The sequence below is a fragment of the Apus apus genome, chromosome Z (genome assembly GCF_020740795.1).
Source record: "Apus apus isolate bApuApu2 chromosome Z, bApuApu2.pri.cur, whole genome shotgun sequence".
Lineage (NCBI taxonomy): Eukaryota > Metazoa > Chordata > Aves > Apodiformes > Apodidae > Apus > Apus apus.
Genome location: NC_067312.1, coordinates 21,696,533 through 21,711,690, shown reverse-complemented (window position 1 = coordinate 21,711,690; position 15,158 = coordinate 21,696,533). Strand labels below are relative to the sequence as shown.

General features: G+C 41.2%; 1 protein-coding gene across 2 annotated transcripts in view; it reads right to left on the bottom strand.

Annotated features, from left to right (window-relative positions):
- Positions 1-15,158, bottom strand: part of IPO11 (importin 11) — a 97,750-nt gene that overhangs the window by 80,305 nt on the left and 2,287 nt on the right. For both annotated transcript variants that reach the window (XM_051642571.1, XM_051642572.1), the window contains exons 3-5: positions 8,188-8,271; positions 7,757-7,900; positions 3,178-3,278 (exon numbers count right to left, since the gene is read on the bottom strand). In XM_051642571.1, coding sequence (XP_051498531.1) covers positions 3,178-3,278; positions 7,757-7,894 — 239 coding nt within the window. In that variant the 5' untranslated portion in view covers positions 7,895-7,900; positions 8,188-8,271. The remainder of the gene's footprint in view (positions 1-3,177; positions 3,279-7,756; positions 7,901-8,187; positions 8,272-15,158) is intronic.

Here is a 15,158-nt window from a genome sequence, read left to right as displayed (position 1 = left end):
TGAACATTTTATCTGTCTGCAGGAACTCTCCTCCAGTTCTCACAGTTGTTGAAACTACCTGGCAAATTCCAATGACATTTTGCAAACAGCAGAAATGTCAATAGTATATTTTTTTCCTTAGATTTTGCCAAATTCAACAATTAAATAAAGCAGACAGACCTGAGCACCCCACTGAGAAAAAACAAAGGTATAAAATCAGTCTTCTCCTTCAAGAGGCAGCAGAAACCAGTCACTTCCAAATCCAGCATCCGCTCTATCACACAGGCTGGCTAGATCAGAACAAGCTTTGGACAGACATGGGGCAGATGCTGATGTGACAGATGAGACAAAAGATACAAATTTTGCAAGAGACAACAAAAATACAGCCTGTACAATGAAGCCTTCAAAAAGTCATGGCATCCAAAACACACATGGTTCACAAAACAACTGAGAAATCACAGCTTAAAATTAGCATTTCTGAAAATGCACTCAACACATTCTGCTAAGAGAAAAGCGATCCAAGTGAGTGTAAAATACTGACGAGATGTCACATGTAAGAATTTTAGAAGAAAAATTAGAAATTTCAAAAAAAATTTACATAAGGGTGGAAATACATGTTAACCATATGGAATCTCTAACAGCATCCAATAACTTTTAAATTTTTTTTTTTACTTTAATTATGTTAAATTTGCAATAGAAAAATTAGAAATGGGGAAACCCTGGGGAATCTTTTATTATAGCCAATTAACTTTATTTAATTGTTTTAAAGCATATTAATTTTATAACAGGAAAAGCACATTGAAAGACTGATTGTTACCTAAAGTTTATCTGCATTCAAACAGTAAAATTGCAGCCATTACTTCTGCAGGAAATGAACCATTTTTTTTTCACCAAGACTGCTACTAATAGCTATATAAAAACATTAACAAATTGGAACAATACATTTTAATTGTTTCAAATAATCCATGATAAGTAGCAGTAATGTAAGCAGCATTACATCATCACTGAAACCAGAACTGTTAAAGATACATGCATCTTCCACATACACAAAAACTAATGCTTTACATAAAAACAAAGGAGTACTACACTATTTCAAATGTCCTAGAAATGCGAATTTCATCCCTTTTCCCTCTTTTGGTGGATCTTCAGACGTTTGCCATCTAAGGCAAAACACAATAAAATACGTCAAAGAACAAAGTTAAAATCATGCCATACTTTCTGAACTAGCTTAGATTCGTGATCCATAAAACCTGCACCTGGAATTCGAATTCCAATTTACACCCTACACAGAGTCACAGAGTGGTCAGGGTTTGGAAAGGACCCCTGAAGATCAACTCCCCTGCTAGAGCAGGATCACCAACAGTAGCTCACACCAGAACATGTCCAGATGGGTTCTGATACCTCCAGAGAAGGAGACTCCAGAACCTCTCTGGGGAGCCTGTTCCAGTGATCTGTCACTCTCACAGTAAAGAAGTTTTTCCTTATGTTTAACTTGAACCTCCTATGCTCCAGCTTGTGCCCATTGCCCTTTGTCCTGACACAACCTGACAGTGATGTCCCATCTACCTAGCATTTAAGAGGTGGACTGAACACTTCCAGGCCTGTCTTAGCTTGTGTAAACAGAAACCCTTCTTGAAAGCTCTGGAACAGGCTCCCCAGACAGGTTGTGGAATCTCCTTCTCTGGAGAATTTCAAGATCTGTCTGGACGTGTTCCTGTGTGATCTGCCCTAGGTGTTCCTGCTGCAGCACGGGGGTTGGACTAGATGATCTTCAGAGATCCCTTCCAATCCCTATAATTCTATGATTCTATAATTCTATGAAAATACATTAACTTTTTAAGTGAAAAATATAAAACTTCACACAGAACAGTGAGAAGCACATAGTTCTACAGGTATCAAAAATTATAATAGTATTTTTTGTAACTTCTAAGTAAATGACTTGGTGCTCAAGGATACTGGTTAGATTTTTAGCTTCTTTGGAGAACTTTTTGTCATGTAGTATCAGAACCCACATATCAGAACAACAGAAAATTAAGACAAGAACATGCTATCATGATGGCTACTTCCTCTTTCTCATGTACATATTCAATATGACAATTAATCAGCATAAATGAAATGTCTCCTTAATAATCTCTCCAAGAGACTTCCTACTTTCACATCAGCCACTATCAGAAAGCACAGGCATTAACTTGCAAAGGTTTAACACTGAGCCGGCAATAAACATACAACAGATGCTCTCTATTAACCTCTCTCCCTTCCCAAGGGAAAGGAAAAGAGAGTAAGGGAGACAGACTATGGGGTTGCCAACTAAGCTACACAGCTTTAATAAACAATAATTATGAAAAATAAAATAATGAAATATGTACACATATGTACAAAACCAGTGTTGTGCTTCCACCAGCAACACCTGCATCACCATAAACATTGCAGGGTGGCCCTGGAAGAGTCCTGGACTGGACTCCTGGACTCAGCAGCAGATTGGAGCTGGATGCACAAACACATAGCCTGGGATAAAAGGCAGAAGAGAAAATGGGGGTCATCTCAGGACACTGGCCACAGACAAAGAGAGTTTGACACTCGTGACCCCTCAAAGCTTTGTACTGAGGCATATGCAATGGAATATTTTGTTTGGTCAATTTTGGTCACCTGTCCAGTCTGCTCTTCCCCACTGGAGGGTCATACATGTGACCCCTTCATTCCCATTCAGTTCCAGCCCACAAGAAGTTTAGCAGAACCCAGAAGTGCCCTTGCTTTTGCTTACCACTCCCTAGCAGTAACTATAAACTTTCAGCACTATCAGTCCTAGAAGCAGACACTGACTGAGAAACCCACTGATAACTTCAGAAAGTGCAGTTACTTAGAAAGGACTTAACTGAAAAGTAAAATTATGAAAAAGAAAGTTGGTTCCACCTTGGCTCAAACCAGGACTTAACTTTATAATGCTAATCACATAATTTCAAAAGCTGCTTTCTATGAAACAGAAACTAACTCAGTTTTCAAAGGTATAACACATAGAGATGTAGGAAATAATATGAAAACAGACCAGTTCATTAGTATGTTGTAATGTTGAAATACTTTGTCAGTTTCATCATGAATTCTAAAGTAACTTCTACCAACCAAGGGATTTCCTCTTTTCCAGTTTAGGAAGAGTAATAAAACCTACTGCAGAGGGTGAAGTAGAAGAAAATCAGAACTTACTGTGGTGCAACCCGTCTCCAGTAGCGATCAATTCCATTTTTGAAGTACAGCACAGCTAACCATCTTACATTCACATCCAGAGTATGATTTGTAAAGATATTCTGTCCAGAAAAAGAATGATTAAAGTTAAAAACTGTTCAATACACCACAGATGGGATAGAAATTGTATTAACGCATGTATTGGTATATGAATAAACACAACTCTGCTCGTACAGGTGTATATAAACAAAATGCATTAGCCTGCATTTGATAGACAAGTGAAACAATGTGTTAAACATTAACTTTTAAAGAGTACAAAAATGCTTATCTCTAGCCCTTGTACTTGATTTACGAAAAATAAATCAAACATAGAGAGCAAATGTATTTCTATTCTCAACTGGCTGAGCAGGAAATAAAACAGCAATAATCAATACCATCAGCCAGTTACTATACCTTTTAATGACATAGCTGGATTCTGACTAGGATAAGACATTTTTCTGTATTGTGCAGTGCCACAGGCTTCCAAGACCTCTCAGGAGATTTATCATCTTGACATGTGCTGAGAACTGTGCTACCAGTGCCGAATGCAAAACAGTGACCTAGTAGGTCAGCAACTCTCAAACTTGCCTACACTTATTCTAGGAAATAGTTTCTACTACTAAAAAGCTGTGTATCATGTATCTGTATCTATCTATATACACTTTTCTGTACCTATATGTGTGTACAGACAAACATAGAAGGATTATTTTATATAGTAACACTGTAAAATTAACTAAGCAGGAAAAGCTAAAATAAAGGTAGGCTGTAGAATCTTAATACAGGTAGGTACTACTCTAAACAGCAGCTCTTCTCCTGTTTGCAACTGCATCAGATGGATCCTTCTTGAGATGATGAGACATTACTCCCTCCTTTAAGGAGCAAACAGGCATGAGCTCAGCGGTCTTACCATACGTTGCACTGCAGAAAAAGAGTGCACCACTCCTACCAACTGCTTTTAAAAAGCCACTAAGAAGGGACATGAAAAATGCCAGGATTCAAGTAGAATCATAGAATAGAATCATAGAATCATTGAGGTTGGAAGGGACCTTAAAGTTCATCAAGTTCCAACCCCCTGCCATGAGCAGGGAACTCAACCACTAGACCAGGTTGCAAAAAACCTCATCCAACCTGGCCTTAAAAACTTCCAAGTTAGGGCATCAACAACCTCTCTGGGCAATCCATTCCAGTTCCTCACCACCCTTATAGTGAAGAATTTCTTCCTAATATCTAACCTAAATCTCCCCTCTCTCAGTTTAAAATCATTACTCCTTGACATCCCCACCCCGTTTCCCCTGTCTGTTCTTCCTCAAGAGTTTGTAGCTCTCCATTCTGACGCTCCAGTCATAGGAGCCACCCTACCAGGTCTCAGTGATGCCAATAACATCATAGCCCTGTAGGCTCACCCTCATCTCTAATTCCTCCTGTTGATTCCCCATCCTGCGTGCATTTGTGTAAAGGTATTTAAGCTGGGCCTCCAGTAAGGTTGCCTGACTAGCCGACCTGACCACTTCCATGGTTACTAACCTGTTAGTGAGGCCTGTGTTTGCACACAGGGCTTCCAGCTCTTCCTCTTTGTTTCCCGTGCTGTGTGCGCTGGTGTAAATGCACTTGAGCTGGGTCATTGATTTCATCCCTAACATGGGCACACCAACCCTAGGCTCATCTGTAGTAAGCCTGGCTTCATGCCCGCCACCCCCTTCCAACCTAGTTTAAAGCCCTGTCAATGAGTCCTGCCAACTCTTGCCCTAGTGCCCTTTTTTCCCCTGTGGAACAGGGTCTTCCCATCCAATGCCAGAAGGCCTGGTGTCCTGTAAAGAGGACCTGCTAAAGAGGATCTGCTACTTTTTGGTGCCGTGCCTGAAAAGCTATAAATAAAACCTTCCAAGAACGCAGCAATATAAGCATCTGGAACTTCATGAAGCCTCTTCATTATGAATTCAAGATCTAACCTTCTCTCAACCTCTAGTTCTACGTTAATAACAGTTTTCAAGATACAATGCCCAACATACGAGAAAACCTTCACAAACTCTGGTCACTAAAAGAAGACTTAGACTCCAACAAAACTGTCAAATCCAAAACTAGGAACCTTTACAAATACACTAAAAAGCTTGTAGCCACTGACAAACTCCACCCAACATGAGCAGGCTCTGTATCAAAGAGGTAACTTCAAGCACCGCTTAACCTCACATCCATTAAAAATGCAAAACAAATGAAACATGGAAAAACTACTTGTTCTGAACCTCCCATTGATCCTTCTAATTACCACTCCCCTCCTTGCTAAACTACTCACTGGAAGCAAAGCTTCCTCAAATCAAAATACCATAACACTACAGCAGGCCTGGATAAGAAATACAAAAAAGGCCAAGGTATCTACACAAGAATCAATGAAACCTCTCTGTATATTCTCTAGCCATATACGAGCTTCCCAAAACAAAGTATTTCATGTAACACACTAATGTTGTCATAGAAATAACAGGAATGAAGCTAAACAATACATAAATTGAGCTACGAAGATGATTAAGGGAGTGGAACATCTCCCTTATGAGGAAAGGTTGAGGGAGCTGGGTCTCTAGCTTGGAGAAAAGGAGGCTGAGGGGTGACCTCATCAATGTTTACAAATATGTAAGGGGTGAGTGTCAGGGAGATGGAGTTAGGCTCTTCTCAGTGATGACCAGTGATAGGACAAGGGGTAATGGGTGTAAATTGGAGCATAGGAGGTTCAAGGTGAATATCCAAAAAAATTTTTTTACTGTAAGAGTGACAGAGCACTGGAACAGGCTGCCCAGGGAGGTTGTGGAGTCTCCTTCACTGGAGACATTCAAAACCCGCCTGGATGCGTTCCTATGTGATGTACTCTAGGTGACCCTGCTCTGGCAGGGGGGGTTGGACTAGATGATCTTTCGAGGTCCCTTCCAACCCCTAGGATTCTATGATTCTATGATTCTATGATAAATGGGGACAACTGGTAAAGGACCGAGACTGCTTTTCAAAAAAGCCATTCTGACTTTTCAACTCAGTACTTCCAAAGAGGTACAAAACACCTTCAAAAGAGAAGCACTGAAACTAACATTAGTAACTCCACTAGGTACTAAAATTTGTACATTCAAAGACTCATGTTTCATGGTCCATTATAATTTTATCTACCCTGATCATCCCAGAGGCAAATGTATGTGCCAGTAAGAAATTATACTACTTCTCATATCCCACAGAGATTAACAGTGCTACCAGCTCTGCAGTTATAATCACCTGCTTCTCTCCAGGCTGTTCTACTCCACCAAGAAGCAAGACTGCCTCCTCTCAGGTGGTCCCCCTGTCATAATCAAGTTATGCAAAGAAGTACAGATTCTATGCTTCTATTAGTTTGGGAGAATACTGTTTGTATCTCAACTTGAAGAAACTGTAATGTGTTCCCAGCAGGGCTACTTCACCACATTAACAGAATTAACAGTTATCTTATACTTTCAAACCTTGCATTTTTAGCCCTTTATATTTAAAATTAACTCATGTCAACTTCAGTTACATCTATGAGTGTACAACTTGCCTACAACCTGAGCTGTAATCTCTCACAGCAAATTTCCAGAAAAAAAAAAAATGCAGTCAGTGGCAATTTCTGCTGTTTTCTGGTAACATCATTTGTCATCACAGAAACACTATTGCAAAGACAGTGGGTAAAATGCTATTTGACGGCTCGAAAGTCAGATTTTTTTTACCTCCCCCTAAGTCTCCTGACTTGCCTTCAACTTCCAAACTAATGAAACAGAGAGTCTACAGAGAACAGAATATGTCACTCTGCAATTCTGAGTCATTCATCCTAGGTACTGAAGACACATTTGTAGGACAAGCAGTTTACTTGTGCTTTTAAGACTATTATAATCATACACATAGGAATTGGAGAATAACATAATTGTTAACTTGTGCTTTCTCTGAAGCAATTAGGTCTTCTGTGACTATATTTACAACACCTTGGACCACATTAACGCATCTATCTCACCAATGGTCTTAGTGCCTTTAGAAGTATTCACCTTTCCCATTTCAGGAACCTTACTACCAGCCCAGTTACTAATCTCCCTGGGAATCTCTCTCCACTGACAAGACAGAAAGCAATCCCAGCTGGGTATCACACTTCATGCAAGCAAAACCAAGGGCGAACTTCTATGAAAATGGTCAGAATTCATCACCTCCAAAGCAAGGAAAAGGTGGTTACTGCCTTGGTATATACAAGTGTTCCTGCTTCATGGGGTAGTAAAGGTAATTCTTTTGACAAAGGTCCTCTTGGCCTTCTATTATTTAGAATTCACAACCGGCCAACAACAGGTTTAGCACTACAGCCCAGCCAGTCATGCCTCAAGAAGTTGGATTTTCTGCTCCTGAATGCCTGGGGAAAGAACTAGCTTTCAGACACAGTGATGATGCCTCCCACTGCACAGTAAAGGAAACTGGCAGGTGGACCATGATGATTCCAGGCTTCTCTCAGACAGAGGTCATGGTTCAACAGTATTCCAAAGAGCCACATTCAAAAATCCTCAAAGTTTACTTAGAACACTTTTCCACTGTATCTTACCAATAAAACTGAATAAAAACCTGGCTGTGTCTCCCACTGCTTCAGTTGTTCCTCAGCTGGCTTCAACACTGCAGTATCTTGGCTAGTAGCTTGGGTCAAGACTTGCAAAACAATAGTGCTAGCACTGTTGAGATCCATTAAAATCTGTTAACATTTGAAAAGGAGAAAAAACAGTTAAGAAAACAAAGACAGCAAATAGAGACAGGTATTTCCTATTCATACTATCTGAACAGCCCACGCTAATTCTCCATCAGATTACACTGTGTAAGATAGCATTACACCCACTCACAAGCAGTGTCATGGTACAATGCTTAAACTATTTTTCTTCTAGAAATCTCTCAGAAGAAAAAGCAAGTATAACGCCTATCATTTCAAGTGCATTTACCAGATTTGAGGAATTACAGAAAATATTTTTATTTTAAACCAGTTACCTCTCCTGTGAAGCACAGCAAACTAAGAACAAAATCCCAGCTAGCAATTACTTCAGCTGTAGACAGACCAAACCATGGGATTGTCTGAAAGAAGCAAAGATGCAGAGTATTTACATTTTTGTTTTCTCTGAATAGTTTTTCCCCAAAAGAGAAAACAACCCATTTTAGATAGTGAAACTGTACAATTAAAATTGATCTTGAAATTGTATATCGATCAAGAGGATGAATTATAGTTTCCTGATTAGTTATAAAGGAAGCAGAATTTTCCTCTATATACTGTATTCCTTCTTTACCTACTTAGATACAAATGCTAATCAGATGAACTGAGAATGCCAATTGCCTAATTTCCAATATAAATACATTATTGTACTCTATAAATGCAAAATAAAACATTGCTCTCCATATGACAGTGACTACATTTAAAATAACCACAGAAAAAGCATCACAACAAACTGAAGACAAACATATACAAGCAACAATGAAGTCTGACAATTAAAACTTGTTTTGCTGTCTAGGAAAACTTAAATTTATAGCCTATGTAAACTTTTCATAGTGCAGACACATTAGATATTTACATACTTAAAACTTTTTAAGTGAACAACCAAGCACAGTTTCTCTTCAACAAACAGGCCTAAGGATTTGCTTTTGTTTAACACTAAAAAAACATTTATTTTTCCAACCTTCAGAGTAAAAAAAATTGTGATGTATATAGTTATGGTGGTAAGAAAGCTAGAGAAATGAAATAATATTCTAACATAGGTTTACAAATTTTATTTTTTTGAAAAAAAAAAACCACCTTAACAAAACTAGCAAAAAGATTAAAGAAATTTTTTTTTAAGCCAGTTAACATCCCTGCACAGTTTAAAAAAAATCTAAGAGCTCTTAATCTATAAATCACATAAACATCCTCAACAAGAAAAACAGACTAAAAATTTAAGGTCCCAAAGTTAAAGAAACTGTACTTTCAAAACTGTGAGCCACAACACCAGCTCTCTCTTTACAACAGTAATTGAACAGAACAAGTAACTCAGCCTCTGCTTTATACTTCACATGTGATTAATCTTTTTATCCCTCTGCTTTAACTGCCCTCTGTATGGTGTTTGTGTGGCAGGGTTTTTGTAAAGGGAGGGCTGCCAGGGGTGGCTCTGTGAGAAGATGCCATAAACTTCCCCTGTGTCCAACAGCACCAGTGCCAGACAGCTCCAAGACACACTCACTGCTGATCAAGACCAAGCCTATCAGTGTCAGTGGTAGCACCTCTGGGGTAAGATAGTTAAGAAGGGGAGAAAAAAACCCTATGCAACAGCAATTGCAGAAGGAGAGAGGCATGAGAATACACAAAAGAAACAGCTCTGCAGACACTAAGGTCAGTGGAGAAGGAGGAGGAGTGTTCCAGGTGCCAGAACAGAGCTGTCCCTGTAGCCCGTGGTGAAGCAGGTTGTCCGTGGGCAGCCCATGGAAGCTAACAGTGGAGCACATATCCACCTGCAGCCCATGGAGGACTCCAAGCCATAGTATGTGGATGTGCCTGAAGAAAGCTTCCAGCCCAGAGAACCCAAGCTGGAGCAGGGTTGCTGGCAGGACTTGTAACTCCCCATGGAGTGGCCCGTTGCGGAATAACTGCACCTCGTGGAAGAGACACATGGAAAGGACCCACAGTGGATCAGTTCATGAAGAACTGCAGCCCATACAAAGGACCCATGCTGGAGGAGTTAATAAAGCACTTTGTCCTATGGGAGGGACTTCATGCTGGAACTGTGGAAGAGCGTGAGTAGGAACGAGATGCAGAGACAATGTGTGATGAACTGTCACAGCCCTCATTCCCCGTCCCTCTGTGCAGCTTAGAGGCAGTGGAGAAGCCAGGAGTAGTACAATGGATTGATGGGTAACTGGCAGACAGCCATGGTCAACTCACCTCACGCTGTAAAACCAATCCACCTTCTACTGCTTCGTATCTACTTGGCATCAGTTATTTCAACATCTACCAATCTGTAGATTCTCTTAAATCTTCCTACAATTACAAGACCTTTCCATAATAAATACTCAAATTCTCAGCTTCTCATAAGACCAAGGTGCCAATTTAGACTGTAAAATCTAATTGAAACTGGTTTACCATATGTGGAACAGTCCCCAGCAAAAAGAATCAATGTCAAGGCAAGACTTGTTATGCTAGAAGTCCTGCTAGGTTCATTTTCCAGCAAAAATATTTATAAAATAATAAATTTGTACATAATGTTGTTGACAAGACAGGCAGTAGAAAAAGTCTTTAAGTACAACATCTTTTAACTTCCTTTTTTGCAGATATTTTGTAACGACAGTGTAACAACAACACTGGAAAACACTGGGTTAACTTGCAAGGATCATGGTAGAAACTCCACATTCACAGCACAAGGAACTTTATTTTTTAAAAGTACACACAAGAAAAGAAGCAATAAATTATAATTTCAGATTGTTTGGTATAAACACTGTAACACTGAAGTACCTAGTATTACTAACAGAATTTCAGAGCACCTAAAAATGTTAGTGAAGGAAAGGAAGACAGGAAAAAAAGGATATGAGAGAAAATGTAACATAATCAGGTGCAGAGTTTGCACCAAGGAAGAAATGATAGCTCAATTCCTGCAAGATAAGAATTACACTTCGTGTTATGAAGTGATTTGATTTACTTCCATTCAAAAGTCAAATTACTTACTTTCAAAAGAAATACAGTCTTACCTTACACTACCAAACAAGACCTAATAAGGTAGACTTCTGACATGGCTACTCAACTAAAAAAACAGCAATCTCTTTGATTAACAGATGAAAAGCAAAAAGAAATTCTGAAAGTAAGCTGACAGAGCATATGTCTATAAACAAAACAGTAAATAACTCCTTCAACTTCAAAGAAGCTGATTTTAGTCCTTTCGCTGAACAGTGTTCTCCAAATAATGAGTTGCCACGGGAAAACTGCATGTGTAGCACAGTGAATCTGCAGCACATTCCCAGACACAAAGATTCATTGCAAGGACTTGTTTCAGAGGAAAAAATATGGATTATGGAGAATTCATTTATAAGCTGATTTTGCACTACAAAACTGAGATCATGTCAGCTAAATTAAATTATTTCTCAAATACATTCAAGCCTGATGCAGAAAAGGAGAGTTCCCTGCCAGGTGAATGATGCTTCTACTAAAAATGTATATGCTTTCAGAGAATCACAGAGAGTTGGAAGTGACCTCTAGAGATCACCCAGTCCAACCCCCCCAGCTAAAGCAGGATTGCCTAGAGCACATTACTCAGGACTGCATCCAGGTGGGTCTCGAGTATCTCCAGAGAAGGAGATATTCCTTCCATCACCTCTCTGGGCAGCCTGTCCCAGTGCTCTGTCACCATCACCATAAAGCTTTTCCTCATATTTAAATGGAACTTCTGTGCTCCAGCCTGTGCCCATTACCCCTCAGCCTGTCACTGGGAACTACTGAAAAGAGACTGCCTCCATCCTCCTTGCACCCACACTTAAGATACTTATGGCATTAATAAGAAGGTCTCCTCTCAGCCTTCTCCAGGCTAAAGAGTCCCATCTCTCTTAGCCTTTCCTCAAAAGGGAGATGCTCTAATCCCCCAATCATCTTTGATGCCCTTCACTGGACTCTCTCTAGCAGTTCCCTGTCTCTCTTGAACTGGGGAGCCCAGAACTGGATGCAGTATTCCAGATGTAGTCTCATCAGGGCAGAGTAGAGGGGGAGAATGACCTCTCTTGAACTACTGGCCACACTCTTCCTCACACACCCCAGGATTCCACTGGCTTTCTTGGCAGCAAGGGCACTTACTGAAGTTAGTGTACCACAAACACAAAAACTGTCAGGCTTTTTAAAATTTTCTTCTACCTAAAGAATTAGCAGGCACATCTACGAACAACAAACCTAAAGATAAATATTCTCAAAGCTTCTTTTGCATTAGTACTTCTCATGCTTGAAAAGGTTTGTATTTTCATTTAAAAACTGGCACAGCTATTGCTGCTCAAAAGAACCCATAAAAAAACAAGCCAACCTTAGCAGGTCAGAACAAAAATTAATGTAACCCCATATTATGTCTGTCAAAGGCCATAGCAGATGCTCAGGTCAGGACAATTTCCTAGTGCTACATCTGAATAAAGCCTCCCATCCTCCACAAAACTGTGTTTCAAGGATTTCCCTGCCTAGTACCAGGCTGGGAAGTTGAATTTAATAGTCCTCAAGAGATTTAGTTTTCCATAAGCTTGTCTTCAAAGCCTTTGACATCATCTCCCACAGCATTCTCCTCGAGAAGCTGTTGGCACATGGCACAGACAGGCGTACTCTTCACTGGGTAAAAAACAGGCTGTATGGCCAGGCCCAGAGAGTTGTTGTGAATGGGGCTGGATCCAGTTGGCAGCCAGTTACCAGTGGTGTCCCCCAGGGCTCAGTTTTGGGGTAAGTATTTTTCAGTATTTTTATTAATTATCCCAGTTCAGGGACTGAATGCTTCCTCAGTAAATTTGCAGGCGACACCAAATTGGGCAGAGTGTTCATCTGCTCAAGTATAAGAAGGCTCTGCAGAGGAACCTGGACAGGCTGGATCAATTGGTCAAGGCCAATTGTACAAGGTTCAATAAGGCCAAGTGCTGGGTCCTGCACTTGGGTCAAAATAACCCCATGCAAAGCTACAGACTACGGAAAGGGTAGATGGAAAGCTGCCCAGAAGAGAAGGACCTGGGGATGTCAGCTGACAGCTGGATGAGTATGAGCCAGCAGTGTGTCAAGGCGGCCAGAAAGGCTAACAGCATCCTGCTCTGCACAAGGAATAGTGTGGCCAGCAGGACTAGGGCAGTGATTGTCTCCCTGTACTCAGCACTGGTGAGGCTGCACCTCAAGTACTGTGTTCAGCTCTGGGCCCTCACTACAAGAAGGACATGAAGTTGGATCATGTCCAGAGAAGAGCAACCAAGCTGGGGAAGGGCCTAGACAAGAAGTCCCATAAGGAGAGGCTGAGGGAACTGGTACTGTTTAGAGAAGAGATCTCATTGCTCTCGACAACCTGAAAGGAGGTTGTAGGGAGGTGGGTGTTGGCCTCTGCTCCCAAGTGAATGACAACAGGACTAGAAGAGATCGCCTGAAGTTGTGGCAGGGGTGGTTTAGACTAGATATTAGGAAGAATTTATTTACTGAAAGAGTAGTCTGGCTCTGGAACAGCCTGCCCAATGAGGCGGTGAAGTCACCATTCCTGGAGGTATTCAAGAACCATGCAAATGTGGCACTTCAGGGTATGCCCTACTGGGCATGGTGGGTTTTTTATGGGTTGTCTGTTCTTGTTGGTTTTGTGGGTGTGTGGTTATGGTTTTTCTTTTTTTTCCACCGTGAGTGGACAGTTGGGACTCTATGATTTTAGAGGTCTTGTCCAACCACGCTAATTCTGTATGTGAATCTGCAGTTGCTTTTTGACCCTGTGAGGGTCGGTACCACTCCCCTCTCTAGAGTAACTGACTGCCTCACGGAGCAGTGATCTAAACTACTCAAAATGGCTGTTCTTCGTGCTCCCTGCCTTTCCCTTCCTCAGGGACTAAACAACCTGCCTTCCACAACAGGGAAGATGGACTCCAGGCGGGAACCCTGAGGCGGGACAACCACAATACAGTTGCTGTTCCGCCCAGAAACCGCAATACAGTTGCTGTTCTGTCCAGAGACGTTCTAGGACTGACTGGATGATGGCTTGAAGAATCAATTGCAGATTTTAGACTTTAATGTAGCAAGCTATGGACAGATGCCTGCAGCTGTGTTTTTTTTGCCTTTTGCCTTTGAACTGCTTGCTGGCTGCTGTGGGGCTGTGTCTGGGCTTGTGACCACTGCTTCTGCTTCTCCTTCTCAGGTGGCTTTTGGACTGCTGGAGTGCTGCCTACGGATTGCCACGGGGATTGTGTGCTGCTGTCATGGCCAGAGTACACCAATAAAGGAGGGAGAAGAAAGCAGGCATCGCTGTCGGGGACAAACCCCTGCGGACCACCCTCAGTCGTGGCCTACCCTGCCCTCACTGCGCGTAGTTTTGCCGTCGCGCTGGCGAGGCAGTGGCTGCAAATACCATTGACACAGCTGGCGATCTCAAGAGCAGGGCAAAGACCCATCCAGTGAGTAACTTCTCCCCCTTTTACCTCACCCTTACATACATACATCTCGTGACCCCACTGAGGGGAAAGGTCAGCATCAGGCCTGTCCTTCATCTCCTCCTCTCCTCATCTCCCCTAAATTCTCCCACTTACTAGTATTGTTGGGTGGGAAACATTAACTGTTGGAGTGTTACCCCAAGTTTATTTTGTCATCTCTTACTGCTCTTTGCCCTTATTGAACCCACTTTCCCTAAATTTTCTTAAATCCCTTAAATAAACTGTTCAATTTGTAAATCTTAAGTTCAACATCAACTGCATTTGTTGTGGGCACGCTGAGGGTTGGCTGCTGCCCCGCTCTGACAGCCGGCACGGCAGGGCCCGCGCTGCTGAGGGAGGCGGGTGCCGGCTGCGGACCCCCCGTCCTGCCAGGCTTCTCCAGAAGGGAGGAAAGAGTAGGACTGCGACAGACCCTGTGTAAAAAGTCCTCATGTAACATGTGATGAGGTTGTCACTAGCAAAATAAGAAAATCAAAGATAAAAATAATCTACTTGAAGATGGGGCAAACTTTAAATAGTGTATAAATAATGTAAAATATTTAAGGAAGTCTGTGTTATTTGGTTGGCAAAAAAATAACTTAAAAAACATCTGATGTATGTATAGTAAATACAAGATACACAAATGGCAGTAAGGCTTCATTATGGCTGGGATTTTACAAAGTCCATTGTTAGTTTATCATCAGAACCCATGCAGAACATCCAAGAAGCTGTTCACTGCCTTTACATTTATGAAATTCCTCTAAACTGTTTCTGCTTTCTTGTGGTAAGTCACTAGTTTTATTTTTGCAATAATTTTCCTGGGTTTTTTTTTACATAAA